This window comes from Rana temporaria, chromosome 2, assembly GCF_905171775.1.
Source record: "Rana temporaria chromosome 2, aRanTem1.1, whole genome shotgun sequence".
NCBI lineage: Eukaryota > Metazoa > Chordata > Amphibia > Anura > Ranidae > Rana > Rana temporaria.
The window spans coordinates 374644816-374671464 of record NC_053490.1 but is presented as its reverse complement, the minus strand read 5'-3'; the positions used below and the strand labels follow the sequence as shown (position 1 = coordinate 374671464).

The 26649-nt window shown below is 40.0% G+C and overlaps 1 protein-coding gene across 1 annotated transcript in view; it reads left to right on the top strand.

Moving 5' to 3' along the window:
* ITPR3 (inositol 1,4,5-trisphosphate receptor type 3) overlaps positions 1 to 26649 on the top strand; it is a 385035-nt gene that overhangs the window by 310719 nt on the left and 47667 nt on the right. Inside the window, 11 exon segments of the mRNA XM_040339415.1 lie at positions 3645 to 3758; positions 5094 to 5286; positions 7938 to 8063; positions 12689 to 12861; positions 14232 to 14396; positions 16823 to 16976; positions 16979 to 17001; positions 17151 to 17163; positions 17284 to 17391; positions 21832 to 21953; positions 22115 to 22280. Of these exon segments, the coding sequence (XP_040195349.1) occupies positions 3645 to 3758; positions 5094 to 5286; positions 7938 to 8063; positions 12689 to 12861; positions 14232 to 14396; positions 16823 to 16976; positions 16979 to 17001; positions 17151 to 17163; positions 17284 to 17391; positions 21832 to 21953; positions 22115 to 22280 (1357 nt within the window).

The following is a 26649-nucleotide window of genomic DNA, read 5'->3' as shown; positions in this document are numbered from 1 at the left end:
AGGCCCTATGTTAGGCGGCCATCTTGCTGCACCTAAGTGCCCACCATTTGGACTCTCCACTATTTAGTCAGTTCTCTGGAAGCCAAAGTACTTTAGCTGACCAGACTATGGCCCCTGAGCTGGTTAGCGCTATATACTGACTTACGCTATGTACTAAACACTTAGCCTTGGGGGGCGCATACGTAGGGCCAGGGATGGTGCACGCTTGATCTCCCTGCTCTGCGCCGTCGGACTGTCCACTCTTGCGAATAGGGCACATCTTGCTTTCTGACATCTTCATATCTGCTCCCTGTGCTGTGGACACTTGCTGGCACCCGGTGGGTATGTACAATACACCCCGGAAGCGGCAGCGTTACCGCTACTGTGGGGAAGGGCACCCCCAGTGAGATCCTACCACCTTCAATGGGAGAGAGAGTTGGGGAAGCGGTTGGACCCTGAGGACTGGCAGGCGATGACACTAACTTTGTCCAAGTGCTCACGTAATGTGTTGATCTTGGAAAACACCTATAAGGTTCTGTACAGGTGGTACTACACACCGGTGAGATTGTCTCGCTTTATTCCAAATTATTCTCCACTCTATTTTAAGGGGTGCTCCCAGGAGGGCTCCATGGCACACATATGGTGGTCATGCCCGCAGGCGTGCACTCCTTGGTAAGCCTATTGAGAAATGACTGCCTCTAGAGAGGCAACTACCCCAGCATCTCTTTACTGCAACAAGGTTGACAATCGCGAGAGCATGGAAAACCCCCACACTTAGCTTTGAGGCAGTCAAAAACCGCCTGAATGATGTCATGGTTAATGAGAAACTGACGGTGTCCTTTCTGATATGCATGACAAATTTCTTAGGGTATGGCAGCCTTGGATTGCATACCACCACCCTTCTCGGTTTGACACTGCATTACTGTCAATATAGGACTCCTCTTGCACGCACCCCGTGGACCTCACACTCCCTTCCTCTGTCGTTCCCTCTTCGCCTTCCACTCCTCTTCTCTCTCTGCTCCATTCTTCTTCTTCTTTTTCTATTCTCTCATAGTCTCTTTTCTTTTGGCAGTTAATTCTCCCTACTCTTGCTAACGTTTAGGTTCTTTTGTTGAGTATTATATACTTGTTCTACAGGTTTACAGACAGCCAGGTATAGCCCGGGTTCTAGACTGTATGGTTCTAAGGACTTTTTTATTTTTTATCTTATATTTGAGTATAGCATAAGAGCTTGGTTCCTGCTTCCTTTATGTTGGTTAGGGCTTGCAGGCCCGGATTTGCTTTGTATGATGTATACTATAATACCCTATTGTAAACCTGTACTGTTGGTTTATATGACAATAAAACTTTTGTAAAAGAAGGGGTCAGGCTACAGATGTCAGACTACAGTTCAGTCCCTTGAAAATAAATATTAGGAAAGTTTTTAAAAAATTATTAAAAACCATTACGTTTGAAATGCATTTTTATAAAAGACTTTATGTCATTAAAATGGCTTAGGTATGTAAATTAGTTATAGTGTTATGGCATACTGAAACTTCTTATTTGGTCTGGGCACCTAGGCTTAAATTACTTCTGGTTATGAAAGGTTGAAAACCTCTGAATTCTTTTAGGGAGGAAGCCAGAGCTCCATCTGCTGGCTAGATAGAAGACTAGATAATATTATTGTCTGGTGTTTCATAATTGCCTGACTTTTCTGCATTTTTTGGGGGGGTTTTCAGCTTTAATGCATCTTTATTGTATTATTGTCCTCTTAATAATAACAAATCATGATTGTAACAGCAGTCTCCACAAGGCTGTTATAGTGTAAACCCGTCTTCCGTGTAAAGGTTCTTTTTTGGAGATTTATGAAAGAATGAGTATAGCATGTTGTTCTCTCCCTTTCTTAAGATCCATCTGTGTTAAGTGCCATTTGCTTGGAGGGTATATTATTCCACAGAGATCAATTATGTCTGTGCAAGTATTGGTCTGTGCCATATGTACCAACATTTATTCTTGTTTTTCAGTAAACACAGCATGTATGTTCCAAAGAATCACAATACATGCTTGTTTTATTAAAAGCTGTACAAGGGTTAAGGTATAACTGATAGGAACTTTTTTTTTTTAGTTGTGGATATAGTGGAGAAGGATTAGAACACCTATCAGGTTTTTATCACTATCTGTGCCACCTTAGGGGAATCAACCCTCTCTCTTTGTCATGCTTAGCATTACCGCAAAATGGGAAAAAAAATCCCAAATTTTGGGTCGTGTCTAGAACAAGAATAGAGGGGAAATCTTCTAATGTGAACATTCGTTTTGGTGGCCCTTGTGATAACCAAAGATTTACCCTTACTTTATGTTTTTGCAATGGGACAGAAAGTGAAGGAAGCTGCGGTGCTGCGGTGGCTCAACGCGATTGGCACTGCGCTGACAAGCCATTCACCTCTGCAGCTAGGGGTTCGGATCCCGGTCTCAGCTACATGTGAATTGAGTTTGGTGGTCTCAGCCCGGCTCCCGGTGGGTGTGCTATGCGAGGTAAGCCTGCGCTTAGTACGCCCACCCCCCTCCCACAAAAACCACCACACTTACACGCACTCGAAATTGGGTTAACATGCACGCACTTTGACCACGCGGTCTCTAAAAAGAGAGGCAAAGGACTAACGGGGCTGGTTGAGCGGGCTAGATCCTCTCACTCCCTTATAGGGAGTCCCTCTGCCCCGTTGGGCTTCAAAGCGGAGCAGGTAGGGCGGGCTGTGTGGGAGGACCCCCTCACACACCCACCATTGCCACCCGGGGCATGGAGAAAGGTGGCAGATTGCCTCTGGGGGAGGCCTGCCTACTCCCAACTCCTGCAGTCCGGCTCCTCTCTCGAGTACACGCACAAAATACACTTTTAAAAAAAAGAAAGAAAGTGAAGGAAAATATTTCCAAAAGGACAATAAAAACAAAAAACTGGCTGGGGTTATACCCTTCTTTATTCCATCAAAAAAGTTTTACCTTTAGTTCTATTTCTTTTTTCTACTTTTTCAGGATTTAACTAAATTTGAACTTACAGTATGCAAACATTAGCATTTTAGCTTTTTACAGTAATATAACTAATGTTATCATCCAGTGTAACAGATTCCCGGGTAGCTATATGTAAAACCTACTATGAGAGGAACCTTCAATTAGGTTATGTATCATCTTCACATACCTACTGCCTTTGCCACATGGCCTATTGGCTGATATACTAAATTGCTGGGCAGCACAACTATCCAGCCTGCTGTTGGAGGGTAAATGGCTTCTTACTGCAAGCACATAATTTCATTTTTAACATTACCGCAATACAGTTTTCTTAAGCTTGTTCTCGAATGTTATGCAGAATGAATTATGACATATTTTCCCCTGGAGCATGTTTCAGTCCTAAAAGAAAGCATTCAGTATCCAAGAAAAGAGTGCTGAGACTTGCAGCAGTTCACTAATTATGTGATAAAACGTTTAATTAAAGTCTTGCATTGCCAATATTATTGCTGCATTTATTGTGAGCACAACCAATGTGAATACTTCTAGTGGACAAGGCACAGAGCAATGTTAACATGAATTTGAAAAGAAAACATGTCTGTATTGTTTCAGTCTGCTCTACAATATTGTAATCCTGCTTCACGCATGATTTGCTTTAAAATTAAAATACATTTTTATCACTTTTGCAGTTAAGTCTAAATAATAAACAGCTGAGTCAGATGCTGAAGTCAACAACTGCTCCTGTACAGGAAGAGAAGGAGGATGCGATAGCGTTTTATGCCAAGCATACTGCACAGATTGAGGTGGGTATTGTGTCACAGAAATGAATACACTTATAATATGCATGCTAGTAATAAAAGGACATGATAGTAGGAAAGCAGATCAGAGGCAGATACATGCTTCAAGGATAATGATTAATATTTCAGGGTGTATTTACAGAAGAAAAAAAAACAGCAAAATAATGGAGATATGAGTTCTTGGTTCTGACAGCTCAGTGCTGGTAACTTTTGGTCCAGAGCTTTCAGCACAATGCTAAGCTGGCCGTACAATGTTCAAATTTCAACTGGTTTCTAAGGAACCAGCTGAATTTCACTCAGCGGGTGGCCCCCGTCAGCTGCCTCCTGCCCAACATCTTTTGTTTGAAAAATCAAAGGTGCCATGCAGAAAATTGTCAGACGCACATCGGCTGCATCCAATCAGATGCAGCCATTGTTCAGGTATTTTGACACCTGGTGGGGCACTGTTAGCGTAGATGGCAAAATCGGTTTAGTTCAGTCTGCTTAGGATTTGCCATGACTGCTTTGTAGTGCAGGATGAGGTGAATATACAAACAGGAGGTTAGTTTAGTATCAGGACTTAGTTTAGGAGTTACCTAATCTAAAACCCCCTATCCCTAACGTAATGTTTTAGGTTTAAGCATTAATAGTTGACACCAGTATACCAATAATTAAAAAAATTACTTCCCATATTTGCCCCAGCCCTTTCAAACATCCTATGTAAGTTCAGCTTTCTAGTGTTATGGGGTGCTTTATTATTGGGTAGACTTAAGTAGCCTACGGGCATTAGATTTGTTTTTTTTGGTGCTGAAAGACTTTGCACCAAAAACGACTGGTGCTGAGAATCAACACACTGAAAAATTACTGTTTTTATAATTTCTGCACTTTATCCTTTTTTATTGTTAAACATTGTCTGATCTTTTAATGGTTAATAAAACTTTGGCATGAAATGTTGTGATGCCGGAATACATGGTATTAAATGATGAAAAGTGGACAGATTGGCAAATATGATGAACACACCAGTGAAATATTTGACAGAAAATGTGAAGACTTCCATTGCTGAACTCTTCATCTGAAAATGCTAGTTGCGTAGCTTATATTTCTATCTAAAGTATTTCTACCCTTTTGCAGTAACTGACCTGACCATGACAACTATGCAGATCAGGGAGTTGTAATTTCACTTACTGCCTGCTACTTGTAGATCTGTGATTCAGGAAGTATTGAAATCAGACAGCCAGACAACTAGAATTTTAAGGAGATCTTTAACTTTTCACCTCAAATAACTGAATGCAGCTCTATGGTTAAAATTGTATTGCTGGGTACATTCTAGTTTTTCTAAGGTCTGGTTTTTGATATTTACAGATTGTGCGTTTAGATCGAAGCATGGAGCAGATTGTATACCCTGTTCCAAACATCTGTAAGTTCCTGACAGAAGAGACCAAGCACCGAGTTTTCACTACCACAGAGCAGGATGAGCAGGGCAGCAAAGTTAGTGATTTCTTTGACCAGTCATCGTTTCTTCACAATGAGATGGAGTGGCAGAAGAAACTGCGAAGTAAGGATTTTCTCAAATACTTGCTTATTAAGATATGGGAACAAACTGTTAAATAGGTTCTGCACTGGTTGTATTCTCGAATCTACATGGACAGTGTCCAAACTGTCTTCTGTCATTACATGCAATGGACTGACATATGGTTACAATGAAACTTAAGTCATCACATAGCTACAGAATATATTAGCAAAATCTGCAGTATTTTTGGGTGACATACTGTAGTCACAAGAGCTGGTGCCAGTACTCATCTATTGTGACCTTAAATGGCAAAGGAATATTAAAATAAATGTGGTAACTTGGGAAATAGAGAGGGAAGATGTTACACAACACAGGTTTCAGGAAGAACTCTTCTATTGTGGCTGCAGAAGATAACAGAGAACTCAGACTAAGGTAAGGTGAGTAGAATTTATGATTTAGCATAGCTGTAGTGTGCTGAAATACATACGATGCGCATGGATTTGTTTTATTTTTTGCTTGAAATAACTTTTTAGTCTAGTTAAAGTTTTTAGTTTTAAAGTGGTAGCAAACTCAGTTTTACCTCTTGTTATATGTTTACCTGTAGGTACTGTGAATATCTTCTAAACGTGCACTGTTTAGGAGATATTCAGGGTGCATGCATGCAGCTGGTGATGACACCGGCGCATATGCTCTGAAAGTCCGGCATAGCATGCCGGCCCTTCAGAGCCCGTGCCGTAATTGGTGGCTGCATGCATGCGCAGGAGTAATGTCATCGCGCCCCCGGCTACTTATGTAGCCGGAGGCTGCAAACCTGAAAGGAAGACTGGGTGAAGATGGAAGCCCCCTCAGCGGTCAAAGGGGGTGCTGGAGGGCTTTGTTTTAAGGTAAGTCTCACATTTTTAAGGTAAGTCTCATCTAATGTGCTAGTATGCGATGCATCATGGCATTGCCTTGCAGGGGCATTTTTCCCCCCCTAACTGTAGTTTTCCTACCACTTTAAAATTAGTAGGAAGAATTATAACCCCTTGCTATTCATGGCTCTATTAGAGAGATTTCCTATCACTTTCTCTCCTGGTTTCATACACAAGGAAGTGCAGGGAAATCTGAAGCAGGTATACAGACAGTAGTAAGAAACTAATGGAGGTTCTTGTCTTTCCTTACACTACAAGGAAAATTAAATGATTTAATATATGTCCCTTACCTCCTCTCTGGTGAAACTGTTGCCACCAGGATAGTAAGTGAGGTGAAAACCCTCTAAGGGCCTGGGTCCGTGGGCTTTTGTTTTCTTTTTCACTTCTATGGGAATGTAAAACCTGCTTGAAGCAGGTCAACATCAGGTGAAATGCACCTGTAAGTAAGTTCTGAATGATCTCAGAAGCATCCTACACTGATTTCAAACTGATGCCATTAACACAGGCCCTAACAGAGCTCCAGACAGCAGGACAATCTCCACAGAAGTTCTTCTCACCCCTTTCCCACTCAAATTGGCAGAATGCACTTCAAGGTCCTGCTTTGATGGGGAAATGCAGCATGTTTTGACATTGGTTTGAGACGTTTCTGAGATTATTCAGACTTATTTGCAGGTGCAGTTGACCTGCTTCAGCTGTTATTGCTCTTCCATAGACTTGTATGAACTCAGAAGCAGTTCTAACACACAAAAAAAAGCCCAACCAAAACTTGCTGGTAGATAAAGGTATACACAGGCCATAATGGAATATTAAACCTTGAGCTACATACATTGAGAACAGCCTACATCAGAGGTAGGCAACCTATGGCCCTCCAGCTGTGATGAAACTACAAATCCCATCATGCATCTGCATCTAGGAGTCATGCCTGTGATTGCCAGGGTCTTGCAACGTCTCATGGGACTTGTAGGCAACCTCAGCCCTCCAGCTGTTTTGAAACTACATGTTTGATTAGGTATTTTTTTCTTAGGTAGTTTGTCCTGGCATTGCTATACCACACCAGTCCACTTGAGTCCCTTTTGTAAGATTAAAGTAAATTAAGTGAACTTTACAACCTTAGTACACATGCAGTGTTTATTTGATGGCATCAATAGCTTTTCTGATTGCTTTTGCTTATTGCCTAAAATTGCAGCTTAATAGGTACACTCCAGCCATAATTGAAAATTAAACCTTGAAATGCATAAAGGGAACACAGCCTACCTGCTCTGTGCTTCAGTTGTTTATCCAGGAAATGTTCAACTACGCTGTTTACTTTACACCATTAGTAGCTCACTGATTGCTTTCACTTATTACCTGGAATTGCTCTTTAAGGAAGAATTTTGGGGAGGAAAAAAAACGATGTATTAACAAAGCCACATGAACTCACCTTTGGTATTATAGAGGTTTAAGCCTATTTTGTAAATAGTTATAAACAGCCTATTGTTATAAAATGTTATTTTATATACTTCCTAGTGCAGTGTAAGGGAAATTAGTTGTTTCTTGACCTTTAAAATACCATTGAATATAAGAAGTAATTTGGTTTACTTGAACATTAATGAAACCTGCATAAGAATGAAGTCTCCTCTAATAAATGGTACTTTACTTTGACTGACTGTCATCTTGTTAGATAGTAAAAAAAAAAAAATCTGAAATATAAAAGAAACCTCAAATAAATGAATAGGTTAACAATGTAAAATAATGTTGCAACAAAAGAATGATTTTGTATATTTTACTAATTTAACTTTTTTTCAGGTATGCCTTTAATGAACTGGTTTTCACGAAGAATGGGCCTTTGGGGAACAATTTCCTTCAACCTGGCAGTTTTCATTAATCTGATCATTGCCTTCTTCTATCCATATGTAGAGGGGACATCTATGGGTAAGAAACACTATTCCCGACATGCAGAAGACATCTACAGGCTAGAAATTGGGTCTAGAACAGAGATAAAGTATATTTTGTCCTATTACCCCATTTTTGTGTTTTCTTAGATTTTTTAAGTAAATGATGGCTGTAATATGGTTGCTATGGCCCAGACGTCTTTACCCCAGTTTGTAGAAATAGTAACTGATATTACTGCTGTATACATATGATTCTTCATTGTCTTCAGTTTCCAAAGAGACATGTTTATTAGTTATAACATCTTTTAGAGTTTTATTATTATAGTAATAGGTCTTTTTTTCATTTTGAGTGAGTTCCATATAAACATATGGCATGTAAACATAATGGATACCTGTAAAGCAAAACTGTACTTTATGGGGTTGATTTACTAAAACTGAATAGTGCAAAATCTGGTGCAGCTGTGTATATAAAATATTTCAGAGCTTAACCACTTAACCCCCGGACCATATTGCTGCCCAAAGACCAGAGCACTTTTTGCGATTCGGGACTGCGCCGCTTTAACTGACAATTGCGCGGTCGTGCGACGTGGCTCCCAAACAAAATTGGCGTCCTTTTTTTCCCACAAATAGAGCTTTCCTTTGGTGGTATTTGATCACCTCTGCGGTTTTTATTTTTTGCGCTATAAACAAAAATAGAGCGACAATTTTGAAAAAAATGAATATTTTTTACTTTTTGCTGTAATAAATATCCCCCAAAAATATATTTTTTTCCTCAGTTTAGGCCGATACGTTTTCTTCTACATATTTTTCGTAAAAAAATTGCAATAAGCGTTTATTGATTGGTTTGCGCAAAAGTTATAGCGTTTACAAAATAGGGTGTATTTTTATGGCATTTTTATTAATATGTTTTTTTTACTAGTAATGGCGGCGATCAGCGATTTTTTTTTTTGGTAATGCGACATTATGGCGGACACTTCGGACACTTTTACAACATTTTTGGGACCATTGTCATTTTTATAGCGATCAGTGCTATAAAAATGCATTGGATTACTATAAAAATGCCACTGGCAGTGAAGGGGTTAACACTAGGGGGCGGGGAAGGGGTTAAGTATGTTCCCTGGGTGTGTTATCTTACTGTGGGGGGGTGGCCTCACTAGGGGAAACACTGATCCTCTGTTCATATATTGTATGAACAGAAGATCAGCATTTCCCCCGCTGACAGGACCGAGAGCTGTGTGTTTACACACACAGCTCCCGGTCCCCGTTCTGTAACGAGCAATCGCGGGTGCCCGGCGGCGATCGAGCCCGCCGAGCACACGCACGGGAGTCGGGGGCGAGCGGGGGGCACGCAGACGCGCCGCCGTATAGCTACGGGCTCTCGCCCAGGAGAGCCGACCTGCCGCCGTATAATGACAGTGCGCGGTCGGCTAGTAGTTAAAGTGATTTGTAAAGTCTTGTTTAAAAATAAATAAAATAAAGAACAAACATTGTATACTTACCTCCTCTGTGCAGTTGGTACACACTGAACTAAATGTGTAATTGTAAAAACAAAGATTTTATATTAATACTAAGAAATAAGACAATATATATTTGTTAAAAAATAGAGAGGAATTTATTAAGACATCTAAGCATCTGTGCATGGCAATCAATCCGCTATTAGCTTTCAAAGCTTAACCAAACAAGTTTGGCCTCATGTACACTGCAGCTGGTAAACGGACGTATCTTATCAGTACATGTACACAGGGTCGTTTATAGCCATTTAGAAGCAGTTGAGGTTAGAAGCATTTTTTGGAAAGCAGATAAATTGTGTTCAGGATGGTAGTTTACTGGCATTATAACCACTTAAGGACCGGACCAATATGCAGCTAAATGACCCAAGGGGTTTTTACAATTCGGCACTGCGTCGCTTTAACAGACAATTGCGCGGTCGTGCGACGTGGCTCCCAAACAAAATTGGCGTCCTTTTTTCCCCACAAATAGAGCTTTCTTTTGGTGGTATTTGATCACCTCTGCGGTTTTTATTTTTTGCGCTATAAACAAAAATAGAGCGACAATTTTGAAAAAATGCAATATTTTTTACTTTTTTCTATAATAAATATCCCCCAAAAACATATCTAAAAAATGTTTTTTTCCTCAGTTTAGGCCGATACATGTTCGTTTACCTATTTTTGGTAAAAAAAAATCGCAATAAGTGTTTATCGATTGGTTTGCGCAAAATTTATAGCGTTTACAAAATAGGGGATAGTTTTATTGCATTTTTATTAATTATTTTTTTTTTACTACTAATGGCGGCGATCAGCGATTTTTTTTCATGACTGCGACATTATGGCGGACACTTTTTGACACATTTTTGGGACCATTGTCATTTTCACAGCAAAAAATGCATTTAAATTGCATTGTTTATTGTGAAAATGACAGTTGCAGTTTGGGAGTTAACCACAGGGGGCGCTGTAGGAGTTAGTGTTCACTTTGTGTGTGTTTACAACTGTAGGGGGGTGTGGCTGTAGGACTGACGTCATCGATCGAGTCTCCCTTATATAAGGGATCACTCGATCGATAAGCCGCCACAGTGAAGCACGGGGAAGCCGTGTTTACATACGGCTCTCCCCGTTCTTCAGCTCCAGGGAGCGATTGCGACGGATCGGCTATAAACGAATAGCCGCGCCGTCGTCCCGGATCGCTCCCCGAGGTGATCCGACCGCCGCATGTAGCGGGGGGGGGGGGGTCCCGATCGGACCCCCGACCCACGTCTAGGCAGGCACGTACAGGTACGTTGATGTGCCTGTCCGTGCCATTCTGCCGACGTATATCTACATGAGGCAGTCGGGAAGTGGTTAAACGCCAAATGCTTAAAATAGCGCGTAAATGCATCTAAGCGCGGTAACACACGTTTTTTGTTTATAGGCATTTTCAATGGGGAAACATTTCTTACCATTTACAATGTGGAAAAAACAGACTTTCTGTGTACATGAAGCCTTAGAAGCTAATTGATTACTATGCACAATTGATCCAGATTCTGTCTGCATTAATTTTAGTAAATTCTCCTAATGGAATAAAAAAAATGTATAAGAGTCCATTAAGACTATGCTTTGTGTCAATGCACGCTAATGTGCACTGCATTGAGGCAGCACACTTAATGACAAATAAAGTGCACCTGCCTCTTTACGATGTCAGTACACCACACTATAATGCACAGTTCACACATGCATGTTCCTTGTGGTTCAAGGTGCATTGGGGTGTAATCTAAAATGGCTAGCAATCTAACAGCTCATTTACAGTTGCTTCCACATTAACACACATTAAAGCGTCTACAGCGTTAACATGCTTTTTTAAAGGGTTTTTGATGTTTCTGTGATGCTTCTGGGATGATGTTTGGAAGCTTTTATGAATCTTGTACCCTGTGTGTGTATGTGTGTTCATTTTTAATTTGTTTTAAAGGTGCCAATTAGAGCCCAAACATAGTAATACCCTAATTTAGCAGATCCCCAGCTCATTAGTACCCCCTGCTCAGCAGATCCTCAGCTTATTAGTACCCTCATTCAGCAGATCCCCTGCTCAGTAGTAACCCCCAGCTCTGCTGATCCCCTACTCATTAATAACCCCCAGCTCTGCTGACCCTCTGGTTTGCTGATCCTTCTCTCTCTCTTTTCCACGCTTACCCTCAACTATATTGCTCCCATGCTGCGCACCATGTGTGACATTACTAGTTTCTCCTGCTCCAGTCCCACAGCTCTGCTGATACTCTGCCGCTCAGTAATCTCTCTCCGCCCCCTCCCCAACTTCCGCTCTAGCACTCTCATTTTGCACACCACGTGCGCTGTCTGCTAGTTGCTCCGCTCCAGTCCGGACCCCGCTGACATTCCTGCTGCTCCACACTGCATATCAGATGTGACATTTGCACCATATACTCCCAGAATATATACACATGAACCGGAAGTGACTGCTGATGATGTCTTTATGGTTCGTTTGTTGGTTTACCAGTGCATCCCTGAGATATCTCATACCTACAAAACAAAAGGAAGCTAAAGCTAAAAAATAACCTCTCAAAAGCTGCAGGTGTTGTAAGCGACACTTTGAAGCACCAAGAAAGCGACATGGGGTGTAATTTTTTAAAGAAAAACAAAGCAAACACAACGTATAAACAGGACTATAAGCTTACAATTTGATTTCGTGACTCATGCTTTAATTAGCATTCAGAGTGATTTTAAAAAAAAAGTGCTTCCAATGCTACATTTTGAAGCAAGTGTAAAGGAGTCCTAACACGGCGCAATGTCAAGTGTGAATACACCATTGCGTGTGAACATGTGTTATGGTAATGCATGTTGCTGCATGGGTCCTAAAATTCAACCTGCTAGCCTTAAAGTTCTATTTGAAACCTCTGTTGTTAATGAACAGTGATGATTTTGATCAGAGCTACAGTGGGAATTGGACATTTGACATGCAGAGTATTTTGTCTGTATGAGCTAAGTTATTTCACTATGGATTCCTGCAGGTGTACAGCGACTAAATTATTATCATGCAATGGGTGAACAAAAAAAATATGCTTACACATTTGATATCCTGCTTAAGTTTCTGATGCATTTCAAAGTTATTCCAAAAATCCTTTGATATGTATGTGCGTTCTAGAATTTTTCTCTAACAGTGTTTCGTTTTTTTGTTTTACAGGAATTCTGGATTCCCCTTTGATTTCTCTTCTTTTCTGGGCCATGGTCTGTTTCTCAGTTATGTCTCTCTTCACCAAGCGCTATGGTCTACGACCCCTTATTGTGGCATTAATCCTGCGTTCTGTGTACTACTTGGGAATAGGCCCTACGCTTTACTTATTGGGAGCACTAAATGTAAGACCTAAGGCATTTTTTCCAATAATGTGTAATTGTATAATTGTGTTGTGTAAGTGCAACTTCAGTACCTCCATTCTGTTATTAATGCTAAGGACCTATTTTTGGAGATCCATAACTTAAATGTCTTTAAAGTGGAGTTCCACCCATAAATATAACATTACATCAGTAGTTTTAAAAAAATGTCAGTCCTTTAAGAATTTTTTTTTTTTTTAGATGCCTTCAAAGTGTTGTTGCTAGGCAGAATAGTTAATCTTCCCTCTTCCTGCACCTAGGTGCTTAAGCTTCCTAACCTACACCGCACAGACTCCTGGGAATGTAGTGGGTATAACTTTCCAGGAGTCTGTGCACTCCCCAGTCTCGAAGAATCATGTGACTTGGACAGTACAGGTGCTGAAACCTGATCTGAAACCTATTACACTGCTTGTGCAGCACTGAGCATGTGTGAGATCTGCAAGGCTGAAATCCAGGAAGTCATACAGTCTGGCTTCATGATGCCCACACTTAAGATGGCCCCAGTCAATTTCTATTTTATAAAGTGTCTAAATGCTGTAACAACCTAACAAAACGGACCTTAGTTTACAGACTAACTTTACTAGAATACAATAAGCTTGTGTATTACAGGGGTATTTATATTTAAAAAGTGAAATTGTGGCCAGAACTCCGCTTTAATTTCAGTCTCTAAATACTAGCATTTGTTCCAGGTTTGGTATAAAAAATTTGATATTTGGTATGAAATTTGGGATGACTGAGTGATTCAACTAAATATTTTCACTGAAAACAATCAGTAATATTATGACACAGGCATCACATAGTCACATGTCTTCTGCTCCTAATTTATATCCATTTTTTTGTTCTGTTATCTTGAAAGTCGCACGATTTTGCCTTGATTTCAGGGAATGCCTGTGTAACTGGCATCAAAGTCGGACCAAAGTAGTGCAGGGACTACTTTGAAGTCGGAACGACTTAAAATTTTACTAATATGAATGGTTGTCGTTGGAAATCATGGGGAACGACTTGTCATGCTACTTTGCAGTCCCAAATTGTGGGACAAGTCGTTCAAGTGTGAAAGGGGCCTTATAGTACTATTAAAACATAATGCAGAGTTATGTTTAACTTGTATTTATTAAGACAGTGAGGAATGTGTAGTGACCTATAGCAGCCAATCAGAAACCTGCTAAATTGAAAGGGTGACCTATAATTAGTCACTGTACATTACTGTCTTTTGAACCATGTTATTGAACATATCTTCTCTCATATAAACCTATCAGTCTTAAATCAGATGTAAATGAATGCTCGTTACTTGCAGTAGAACAAGCTCTGTGATCCTCCAGCAGTAATACATCTTTTTCTTTTTTCATTCTTTGCAGTTGACGAATAAAATCGTTTTTGTAGTTAGCTTTGTGGGCAATCGTGGCACCTTCATTCGAGGCTACAAGGCTATGGTGATGGATATGGAATTTCTTTACCATGTTGGCTACATCCTGACTAGTGTCCTGGGAGTCTTTGCTCATGAACTGTTTTACAGCATTCTGGTATGTGCTACTATAAAAAATCTTTAACAACAGAAAAAAATATCTTAACAACAGGCCGGTACAGATTTTTAGAGTTAGCAGGGTCTAGCCACCAGAGACCTCTAAATAGTTTAGCCATGAGTCGATAAAAGAAACAAGTACTGTAGATGCTGTCAAGACTGAAAACTCCACTTAAAGCTGAACTCCAGGCAAACAGTACACAGATGAAATATAAAATACATATAAGATGTTTTAACTTCTCAAAAGATTTGAACTTTTGTCCATTTAGTCCTGGAATTTTTCACAGATCTGGCACAAAGCACAGTCCTGCTGGACAGCACAGGGGACCTAAACTTTTCTTCTGCAGTTTCAGTTTCACTTGCAGGTCTTTGCAACCCTACCCTGTGATGACATTGAAAGGAGAAACAGTACACTGATGAGCTCATACCTCTGTCACTCTGCTCCTCCTATCAGCATGTTCCTTTCATTGTAACTGTGCTGCCTCTCCCTCCCCCTCTCAGTATCAACTGGCACTGGATGGTTCCAGTATAAACCCAGACAACATTGGGAAGCAGCAGGAGGGGTGGGCACCTCTCCCGCCGCTTCTAAAAGTGATCACGCGGCAAATGCACCGCAAGGACCACTTTTATCTGCAAGTCGGTCGTCTAAGGGAAAAGAACGTACCAGGGTTTAGGCATCTACAGTGTCCTGAAAAAGTATTCATACCCCTTGAAATTTTCCATTTTTTGTTATGTTACAACCAAAAATTTAAGTGTATTTTATTGGGATTTTATGTAATAAACCAACACAAAGTGGCACATAATTGTGAAGTGGAAGGAAAATGATAAATGGTTTTCATTTTTTTTTACAAATAAATATGTGAAAAGTGTGGCGTGCATTTGTATTCAGCCCCCTTTACTCTGATACCCCTAACTAAAATCTAGTGGAACCAATTGCCCAGAAGTCACCTAATTATTAAATAGAGTCCACCTGTGTGTAATTTTTTTTTTTTTTTTTTAATTTCTGTTTATTGAAAATTTTTGGCATAACAAAACACACATCCCTTGGTACAACACCAAGTATACCATTCACCTGTGTGTAATTTAATCTCAGTTTAAATACAACTGTTTGATAAAGCCCTCAGAGGTTTGTTGGAGAACCTTAGTGAACAAACAGCATCATGAAGGCCAAGGAACATACCAGATGGGCCAGGGATAAATTTGTGGAGAAGATTTAAAGCAGCATTAGGTTAGAAGAAAAAAATCCCAAGCTTTGAATATCTCACGCAACACTGTTCAAGCCATCGTCTGAAAATGGAAAGAGTATGGCACAACTGCAAACCTACTAAGACATGGCTGTCCACTTAAACTGACAGGCTGGGGAAGAAAAGCCTACATCGGAGAAGCAGCCAAGAGGCCCATGGTAACTATGAAAGAGCTGCAGAGATCCACAGCTCAGGTGGGAGAATCTGTCCCCGAAACAACTATCAGTCGTACACTCCACAAATCTGGCCTTTATGGAAAGGTGGCAAGAGGAAAGCCAAAAGAAGTCCCATTTGCAGTTTGTGAGAAGCTATGTGAGGGACACGGCAAACATGTGGAAGAAGCTGCAAAAGACTTGAGACTGGAGTGGAGGTTCACCTTCCAGCAGGACAACAACCTGTAACATACAGCCAGAGCTACAATGGAATGGTTTATATCAAAGCATATTCATGTGTTTGAATGGCCCAGTCAAAGTCCAGACCTAAATCCAATTGAGAATCTGTGGCAAGATTTGAAGATTGCTGTTCACGGACGCTCTCCGTCCAATCTGACGGAGCTTGAGCTATTTTTCAAAGAAGAATGTACAAAAATGTCACTCTCTAGATGTGAAAAGCTTGTAGAAACAGACCCAAAAATTAAATGCAGCGAAAGGTGGTTCTACAAAGTATTGACTCAGGGGGGGGGGGGGGGGGGGGGGTGAATACAAATGCAAACCACACTTTTCAGATATTTATTTGTAAAAAATAAATGTGGAAACCATTTATCATTTTCCTTCCACTTCACAATGATGTGCCACTTTGTGTTGGTCTCTCACATAAAATCCCAATAAAATACATTTATGTTTTTGGTTGTAACATGACAAGATGTGGAAAATGTCATGTGGTATGCATACCTTTTCAAGGCACTGTAACTGCAGCCATAACCCTGGTATTTAAAGTGAATTTCTTGGGTTTAGCTACACTTTAACATGTTTTCTAGCTATAGACTTGGAATGGTTAAAGTTGCCTCTAGCACTTTTAAGAATAGCCAGTAAACTATTTCACTGGAAAAAGCACAGGATATTTACTGAGCTAAAAACATTGATTTTCTAAGCCTATGTTATTTATTACTATGAAAGGGGAAAGTTATACAGTATTTCTGTCATTGGCTGCCTCATTAATTTGTGTTAATTGCCTCCACCTCCAGCTGTTTGACCTGATATATCGTGAAGAGACGCTGTTTAATGTGATCAAGAGTGTGACACGTAATGGTCGATCAATTCTTCTGACTGCCTTGCTTGCCCTGATTCTGGTCTACCTCTTCTCCATTGTGGGATTCCTCTTTTTAAAAGATGATTTTATATGGAAGTGGATCGACTACCCAAGGTGAGCTGGAGGGGAAATGACTGATATTGAATGTTCAGTATAGTTCTGCCTGAATCCTCGGCCATCAATTCTATGTATAAAGTAGTAGCTTTTCAGATACTGGCACAAATGTGACTGGAACACTTTAGTGCTGTGATTTGTATTATAAGGTTGACATTTTATGTCAGTCCATATAAATACTTTATTCATGTAAGGCGGTTTTATGCAGTATAAATTACTCTATCTTGGTCCGGAAGGCTATAAAAGCATGAATGTAATTCAAATGAGTCTGTTTCTCCACAGCTCCCAACACAATGACCCAGTCATTTGGATCAAACACCTTTGCAGAGTATTGCAGCGCGGGCCAAACTGACTGTACTTCTGATGTTACAGTACTAGAAAATACAGAAGGTGATTTTTAGATACCATATTTTATAAATTACTGCTGTCACTTTTTATTTTCTTTCGTACCATATTTTGATGTTTTGCATTGTTCACAGATCAGTTCTTTTGCTGTTGTCCTTTATTGCTTGTTTCATCTATTTAATGCGTTTTAGTCATTTTTTCTCAGAACCACAGGGTCTTTTTTTTAAAAGGATGTACGGTACTCAAATTCCTTATTTCAACCGTGCAGAAAAGTGTGGAGTTGCAAATAATAAAAATGGTAAAATGATGAGCATGCAAAACATGTCCCTGCCAAAGGAAGAAAGCTAACATTTTATTGTGTAAAACAGAAGGATTCGAATGTAGTCTGACATGGGTTAACTGGCATTCTCTTCCTAGCTGAAATTAAAGGTCTCCACTTTCTGAAAACTTTCAGCCTTACTTCAGAAAATAATATGGGTGCTGTCTTGTGGTATTGTTTGATGAAGAACATTTAAACAGAACACATTTTAAAGAGGATTAGTCACAAGTGACCTTATGCACAAATCTGAATATCAAATAATTATAATTGTGCAGTCTTACTTATGAAAAATCGTTATTTTCCACGAGTAATTAGCTTTAATTATGTTCTTTAAGTCTGAGTGTCAGTGGACATCTAAAGTGTAACAGTTGCTACCTTGTCAACTACCTGACCTCAAACACATCTCCCTACACCAGAGGACATAACAGTCATATATAACACATCTCTGTAGTTTTGTATAGCTTAAATAAAAAACTACACATCTATAATTAAATGAGATGATAAAAATGTTAAACTTTGTACGTACTGTGAACTGTATGCAGATGAGCTTTGTTCAAGCATCAGCCAGGGTACACAATTTCATATTTGGGTGCTTGTAATAGAGATTCCAATGATAAGTGCATACACTCCAATTTTCCTACAACAGCATACATATCGTTTTTTTGATAAGCTGTTCAGCTTGGTGCATGTTCTTAGCCAGTAGGTCATATTAACCTGCCTGGCGGTCTTCCCGAGTCTGACACGGGGTTAGATTTTCCTGCTGCGAGCGGAAACCCCGTGTCAGACTCGGGCTTGCCTCGCTAGATCCACAGGCACAAGTTACTTACCTTGTCCCTGGATCCAGCGATGCCACCGCGCTGTGTGAGCGAGTGGGTCCTCGCTCGATTCACACAGTGCCTCCGTGTGACGCCGATCTCCGTTCCCTGCGACGTTACGACGCACGGGGACGGAGAACGGCGCCAAATTCAAAAAAGTAAACAAACACCTTACATACAGTATACTGTAATCTTATAGATTACAGTACTGTATGTAAAAAAAACACACCCCCCCTGTCCCTAGTGGTCTGTCCCTGTGTCATGCATGTCATTTTATATAATAAAAACGTTTCTTTCTCCCTGCAAACTGTAGATTGTCCATAGCAACCAAAAGTGTCCCTTTATGTCAAAAATAGTTTTAGATCAGCTAAAAAACAGCGATAATAAATTATAATCACTTGCAGAATTGTGCGATAGCGATTTGTGGGGAAATTCGTCATAAAAAAAAAAAAATAATGACAGCAACAATTCTGCAACTGAGCAAATTTCAGTGATTTTGATTTGATTACATTATTGAATAATTTTTATTATAATTATATTATTATTTGTTATAATTATTTATAATTATTTATTATATTATAATTTATAATTTTGTTTTTTAAAAAAATGTCATACCCGGGATGCCTATTAGAAGCTTGTTTGGTCAGATTTAAGTGAGTTATTTCTAAAAATTACAGACCTACAATATAAAACGCCAAATTTCCTTGCAAATAATGGTACCGCTTTTAGCATGTTTTTTCTGACAGAATCATACCGCCAGGGAGGTTAATGTTTTTTTTTTATTATTATTATTTTTTAAATAAAATGTTGACAATAATTTCAAACACCATACACATTAAACAGTGAATGATCAGCTTGATAAATTTAAAGCTGAACTCCAACTTTCTTTTCACTAGCACTGAATGGAATGATCAATCCTAGCATAGATCATACCTCTGTACCATTTTGCTCTGTTGTCTGCACATCCCCTGATTTCTGGGTTTGGTTTTTTTGTATCATGTGACACTCTGCATATCCTGTTGATAGACTTTCATACCTCCCAACTTTTTGAGATGGGAATGAGGGACACCTATCAGCAAAAGTATGTAGATATATGACACACACCCTGCTACACCCTTTTAAAAGGAGAATTGTACAAAAAACAAGATTAGTTGAACCCACAAGTGCTTTTTATACCACTACTATTCCTTTATATTGGCTTTTGGAATTTGCAAATGCAGCAATTTAGAAATCAGATGAAAGTTTTAGCACTAGAAAAAAAAAATTGATAGAATACAAAGTGCATTTTATATACATCTATATAGATCATAACAAAATGAGGGACACATGAGGGGGAAAGGGGGACATTGCTCAGGAACAGTCCCTCGAAATCAGGGACAGTTGGGAGCTATGGACTTTTTCCTTTACACAGCCACTACCTGCAGCAGCTAGAGTCTATAACACTCCCCTTTAAGTCTTTCAAACTCTGCAAATTATGTAACTTTCTTAACAGCTCTGATGGTGGGTGGGATTGAATACATCCTAGTTAGCATTCATGAAATTGAGGTTATGCTGCTGGGGGACAATGATTTTTTATTACTAAAAAGAAAACCTTTAGTCAAATTTCATTTAAAGTTATTGAAAACCTTTAAATATACACACAAGGCCAGATTCTCACTCTCTGAGACTCTACAAATGTGGAACTTTTTAAATGCAAAGTGTTCTAAAGATTTAGTTGCCTATAGCAGCCAATCATATTTTGTAATCTGTCTTGGACTGAATTTATCTTGCAACTTTATAGTCAAACTGTAAGGATGAGAATTGGAAGCTCACCAGTTACTAAAATGAGCTTCAGGCTCTTTTCCTGCCCATCCACGCCTTTCCTGACTGCCAGAATTTTACATTTAATAATATATTTGATATTGGATTGTGTCCAAGAATAGCACCTTTATGCCACAAAAATACCTAGGCCCTCACTAAACCGAATACCAATGCAGCTAAAATGTATTGAAGAGGTTGGAAAATGCCATTAGAAAATCAAGCATTAGCCTGCAATCATCTGCTGTCATTCAAGAGGAATTCGGCAGATTTTGTTACATTGCTGACAATTTGTACAGCACTTTACATCATAATCTACATTCTTATAGGAGCTTACAATCTAATATCCCTACCTTACATGCAATGGCCATATTAGGCAGGAGCCAATTAATCTACCAGCATGTTTGGGGTAAAAATAGCACCGCTATACCGTCAGCGCACCTCCCGCCCCAATGTGAAAGGGGCCTTACTGTGCGGCAAAAATATTGTCTCTCTCTAATAAAACCTGATGGGTAATCCTTACCCATCCTATCCAAACAGAAAAAACATGTTCTGACTATAGATACTTTCTAAACCCCAAAGATAATGAAAAGAGAGAGACAAAAAAAAAAAATGATGAAAACTCAAGTACGTGATTTTTGTTTTTCCCCGGGAGGAGTTTTTGTAGAAACCAACTGTCCCAATGAAGTTAGTCTGCTATACATTGGGAATTAACACCACAGGGTAAACCACACCCTTTAGTTCCAGTGTGGCTGACACCAATTACACAAGAAAGGTGTATATATACACATATCAACACACAGTCACATACTGTGTATAATAATAAGGGCGGACACTCTCCCTTGTACACCAGACATGATGCTCAGTAAGGCAGGCCATACATTATTATTATTTTTTTTTCGTTTTTCAACCAGCAGGTTGAATGGAAAAAAAATTGACCCAATTTGATGTGGATATGAGAATCCTTCCTGCTGAGGCATTGTATTCTGACAGCGGGAGCCTTCTCCACCATCACAATGCACTGATCAGTGCTGCCCGGCTGTAGCAAGGCTGGTTGTACAGAAGTTGGTCGGTATGTTAACTTCTGTACAACCAGTCTGCCCATACATGGATTGAAATTTTTCAGGTTCAGCAGGGACTGGGCGAATTTCGATCCAAGTATGACTGCTTTAACATACTGGGAAACTGTATAGTGTCAGGCCCGATGCATGCAAAAACAGGCCACATCCTAGTTACTTTATAAAATGATCTGCAAAAAAAAAACCTACACTCACAAATGTTATTGAAAACAGCATTGTATATTAATGATCTTTTCATAAAGGAGGATGGAGTACATAGTTTTTGAACATCCCTATAATACTTACAATTTACAAAGTATAGGAAGGTAGCATTTATTATGCAATAAATCAACGTCTTTATTGGCGGAGAATTAAACTTCAGCCTTTGACAAATAGATCCTGCGGTCTCATTTATTATTTTATTTTAATTTGCGGCGTCTTCCATATCCCCAATCCTTCTTCTTTTTTTAATTCTCTTTATTCCTCAATATCTTAGATGAAGAAGATGACACGGAGAGAGCTTGTGACACGTTGCTCATGTGCATCGTCACCGTACTTAATCATGGCTTAAGGAATGGAGGAGGTGTTGGAGACATTTTAAGAAAACCCTCTAAAGACGTAAGAAAAAGTGATTTCATTAGCCTTATAAAAAAATAACCTGTCAAAACGTGTTTGCCTGTTACTAAATTGAATGCAAGGTTAATGATGTTTCTGCAGTTAGAATTTCAGATGTATTTCTTACCAAAACTTAATATAGGCTATTTTAATTTTTCCTACAGGAATCCCTCTTTCCAGCTCGGGTGATCTACGATCTCCTGTTTTATTTCATTGTCATCATCATTGTCCTGAACCTAATCTTTGGTGTCATTATTGACACGTTTGCAGATTTGAGGAGTGAGAAACAGAAGAAGGAGGAGGTGCTGAAAACAACCTGTTTTATTTGTGGTAAGAATTCCTAGCATAGTGTAAATTGTGTGTGATCTAAATTTAAAGTGATTGTAAAGTAAAACATTTTTTTAAAATAAAAACATGTCATACTTAACTGCTCCGTGCGATGGTGTTGCAGAGTAGAGCCGGGCTTTCTTTTCTGGGGTCCTCTGCTGGCGCTCCTGGCTCCTCTTCTCTGTGTGGCACCATAGAAAGCAGCTTGCTATGATAGCACATGTGCAGGATGGATCCTGGGCTGCGTTCATTGACACACAGAGTGCAGGTCAGCAATGCCCCCCCCCCCCCCCACAAACCATCATCACTGGATTTAATTAACAGCAGCAGGAACCAATGACTCTCACTGAGTTCAGTGAGGAGAGAGAGAGAGAAGCACTGCTGCTCTTGGGCACAGCACTGAATCAAGATCGGGCTCAGGTAACTATTTGGGGGGCTGGGGGAGCTAACAATAGAAGGTTTTTAATCCTATTACAGAGAAAGCATTAAGGTAAAAAAATATAACCTTCAGCCTTTACAACCACTTTAATAACTTCTTAAAATGAATTACTCTATCCAGTTACTCCAATACCTGCTGCACATTGAAACACAATTATGGAAAGTGTCCATTAGTATATACAGTGCCTTAAAAGAGTATTCATTGTATGTGCTAGACTAACACAAAGTGGCACATAATTGTGAAGTGGAAGAAAAATGATAAATGGTTTTCATTTTTTTTTTTACAAATAAATATCTGAAAAGTGTGGCGGTTCAATACTTTCTAGAACCACCTTTACTGCAATTACAGCTGCAAATCTTTTGGGTATGTCTATACCAGCTTTGCACATCTAGAGACAGAAATTTTCAAGTCTTGCCACAGATTCTCAATTGGATTTAAGTCTGGACTTAAGACTGGGCCATTCCAACACATGAATATACTCTGATCTAAACCATTCCATTGTAGCTTTGGCTGTACTTTTAGGGTTGCTGTCCTGTTGGAAGGTGAACCTCCGCCCCAGTCTCAAGTCTTTTGCAGACTCTAACAAGTTTTCTTCTAAGATTGCCCTGTATTTGGCCCCATCCATCTTCCCATTAACTCTGACCAGCTTCCCTGTCCCTGTTAAAGAAAAACATCCCCACAGCATGTTTCTGCCACCACCATTCTTTATGATAGGGATGGTGTGTTCAGGGTGATGTTCAGTGTTAGTTTTCCGCCACACATAGCGTTTCACTGTTAGGCCAAAAAGTTAAAACGGAGGTTCACCCTAATAACATTTATATCTGACCAACTTCCTTATACTTGTAACAAGTACAGTCCGCATTTTTTTTTTTTTTTTTAGGCTGTACATACCTTGTAATCTATCTTTGCAACCCGGCTTCGGGGTAGTTCTCCCCGCGGGAGTAGGCGTTTCTCTGCCGAGGAGGAATGTCATCTGGGAGGCCGCCCAGATGATTGATGTCCGTTCCCACCGGCGGATAAGGCCCCACCCCCGTATTGCTTAGGCGTGCACGAGTCACGGCATTTACGAAAGGAGCTGAACGTGCAGAGCTGTGAGTCGGCTCTATACGGCGCAGGCGGGTTGCAAAGATAGATTACAAGGTACGTACAGCCTAAAAAAAAAAATTGCGGACTGTACTTGTTACAAGTATAAGGAAGTTGGTCAGATATAAATGTTATTAGAGTGAACCTCCGCTTTAAATGTTGGTCTCGTCCAACCAGAGCACCTTCTTCCATATATTTGCTGTTTCCCCCACATGGCTTCTCGCAAACTGCAAATGGGACTTCTTATTGCTTTCAACAATGGCTTTCTTCTTGCCACTTTTACATAAAGGCCAGATTTGTGGAGTACACGACTAATAGTTGTCATGTGGACAAATTCTCCCACCTGAGCTGGGGAATCTCTGCAGCTGCTCCAGAGTTACCATGGGCCTCTTGGCTCCTTCTCTGATTAATGTTCTCCTTGCCCGGCCTGTCAGTTTAGGTGAACAGTCATGTCTTGGTAGGTTTGCAGTTGTGTCATACTTTTTCCATTTTTGGATTGATGGAGGTGTTCAAAGCTTGAGATATTTTTTGCTTTAAACTTCTCCACAACTTTATCTCTGACCTGTCTGGTGTGTTCCTTGGCCTTGATAATGCTGTGTGTTCACTAAGATTCTTTTAACTAAGAGTAAGGACAGATGCACTTAAAGTACTGCAGCCCACATTTTGTTTAATAGGAGGCCAAAGTTCTACTTTAGCACAATGCAGAACAAAGACGTGAATTGGCCCAAAGACTAGTAAAGTAATGCTGTCAAAGTCAAAGGTTTCTTTTAGAAGGGTTGAGGGAAGTCATGCCTATGAACGCATCCTATAGCAGCAGTCTGGCTTTTATTTGATTTCCAAGTACAAGGTCTACTGTCATCATTTTTAATGGCTACTTTTACTAAGATGGAGTCATGTAGTGAAAATGAAATTGATAATTATTACAATTAGATAGTGTGCATCGGATTAATATGAAAAGTATGTGCATCGTGCAGTAAATTAAACTTTAAACTGGAAACATTTAATTTTGTGAACATAAATTTGCTGTAGACTTCTTAGTAATGGCAAACTCTGTGACTGCTGCGTAATGATTAAAGCTTTCAGCAGAGATGTAATTTGTCATATTACAGCCAAAGCTTCTGAGCTTCTTCCTGGTATTTTTCAAGAGGAAGCCAGAGATCTATTTGTAGAGTTGTGACCACAGATATTAACTCAGAAGGACAGATGGCATAATGACAGCAGAAGGAAGAAGTGAACATCACAGGCATCGCTCAGAAAAAAAAAAGATGAAGTAAAAAAAGCGTAATTTATATACATATATACATAAATGCAAATGAATGCAACCATTAAGATTTAAAGCCGTATTAAACACAAAACAAACATTCATTATATTGCAGCTTACCAAATCTTAGACGTGGCTGTATTTGTTTTATTTTTTAGGCTTTCTTTTCATCTGGTGATTCAGCCATTAAGACTGTTGTTTTTCAAAAGAACAAACTCTCTTCCATATGTATCAGTTTACAGGAATGAAACAAACCATTTAAAACTAGCAGGGGTGATTACAATGATCAGCTTTTATTTATGCATTTAACCACTTCCATACCAGGCACTTCCCCCCGTCCTGCCCAAAACTATTTTTATCTTTCAGTGCTGTCGCACTTTGAATGACAATTGCGTGGTCATGCTACACTGTACCCGATTGACATTTTTATAATTTTCTTCCAACAAATAGAGCTTTCTTTTGGTGGTATTTGATCACTGTGACGAGATCCTTCCTCGCCCAGGTCCTGCTCTCCCGACACTCCTCTGCTACCAGTGAGTCAGCTTGCAGATTGCAACGTCTGATGGTCCAGTCATCCAAGGTTCCGGGGTCCGAACTACAGCTATGTGCCGTTCAGACCCATTAGGAACAAACACCAGGCAGGCTGTATGTAAGTTCCAACAGGACTCTTTATTTCAAGTACACAGCACACTTTTATACAGAATTTTGGAACATCCCACTCCCAACAACCGCTTTCCTATTGGTCAATTGTAAAGTATATCCAGTCTTCACTCAAGTCCTCCTTGACCATGCAAATGAGGACTTGAAATTGTCAACAGGGATTGGTCCAATAGCTTGGATAGAAAGACTTGTGTATTGAGACAGAAGCCCCAGGGGGTAATCAATGTACACAATAACCCGGTCTACTTAATTACTACCTCTGAGAGGTTACATTGCTTTAGACAATAGAATGCTAATTCAATACAGCTGACAGGAGGCTTCTGACCTTTAGAACAATAAACACATACATCTAGATTCAATTAACCTTCAATCCATAGTTTTTAGCCAGACGGAGCGTCTCCGACACCCGCTCTTAACCTGCAGAACACAATAAAAGGTATTTCTCTAGCTGGTTCCACTTAGCATTTCAATAACCGGTGTCCTTGCATTGAATGTCCCTCTCCTGTGTAACAGATGTCAAGTAGAAACACTTTAATATCTCAAGATCCATGACATTACTTCCCCTGGGAAACAGTCCAACAGCCGCAGTGGGACCCAAACGGGTCAACTCGAGGATGTTGGAAAAATAGTCTTAAAGTTCCAGGACTGTCCGCTGGGATGACCCATCTGCCTTCCTGTTTTGAGGTCCTGGCCCATAATCGGATGGCAAGAGGCTCACATTCAGTCCTCTCCAAAAGCCCCTGTCCCGGCTAGGTCTGTCACACATCTCCCCCTTTGGCAGGAGACTAACACTGGGAGAGACCCCAATTCCGGTACCCACCCAGTACCCCAGATAACTTGTCCCAAACAGAGCATTACTCACCCAGCCAATCTCTGCCTCTCTCAGAGAACACGCCTGCCGCTGGGGAGAGGCCTGGACTGGCCCTTCT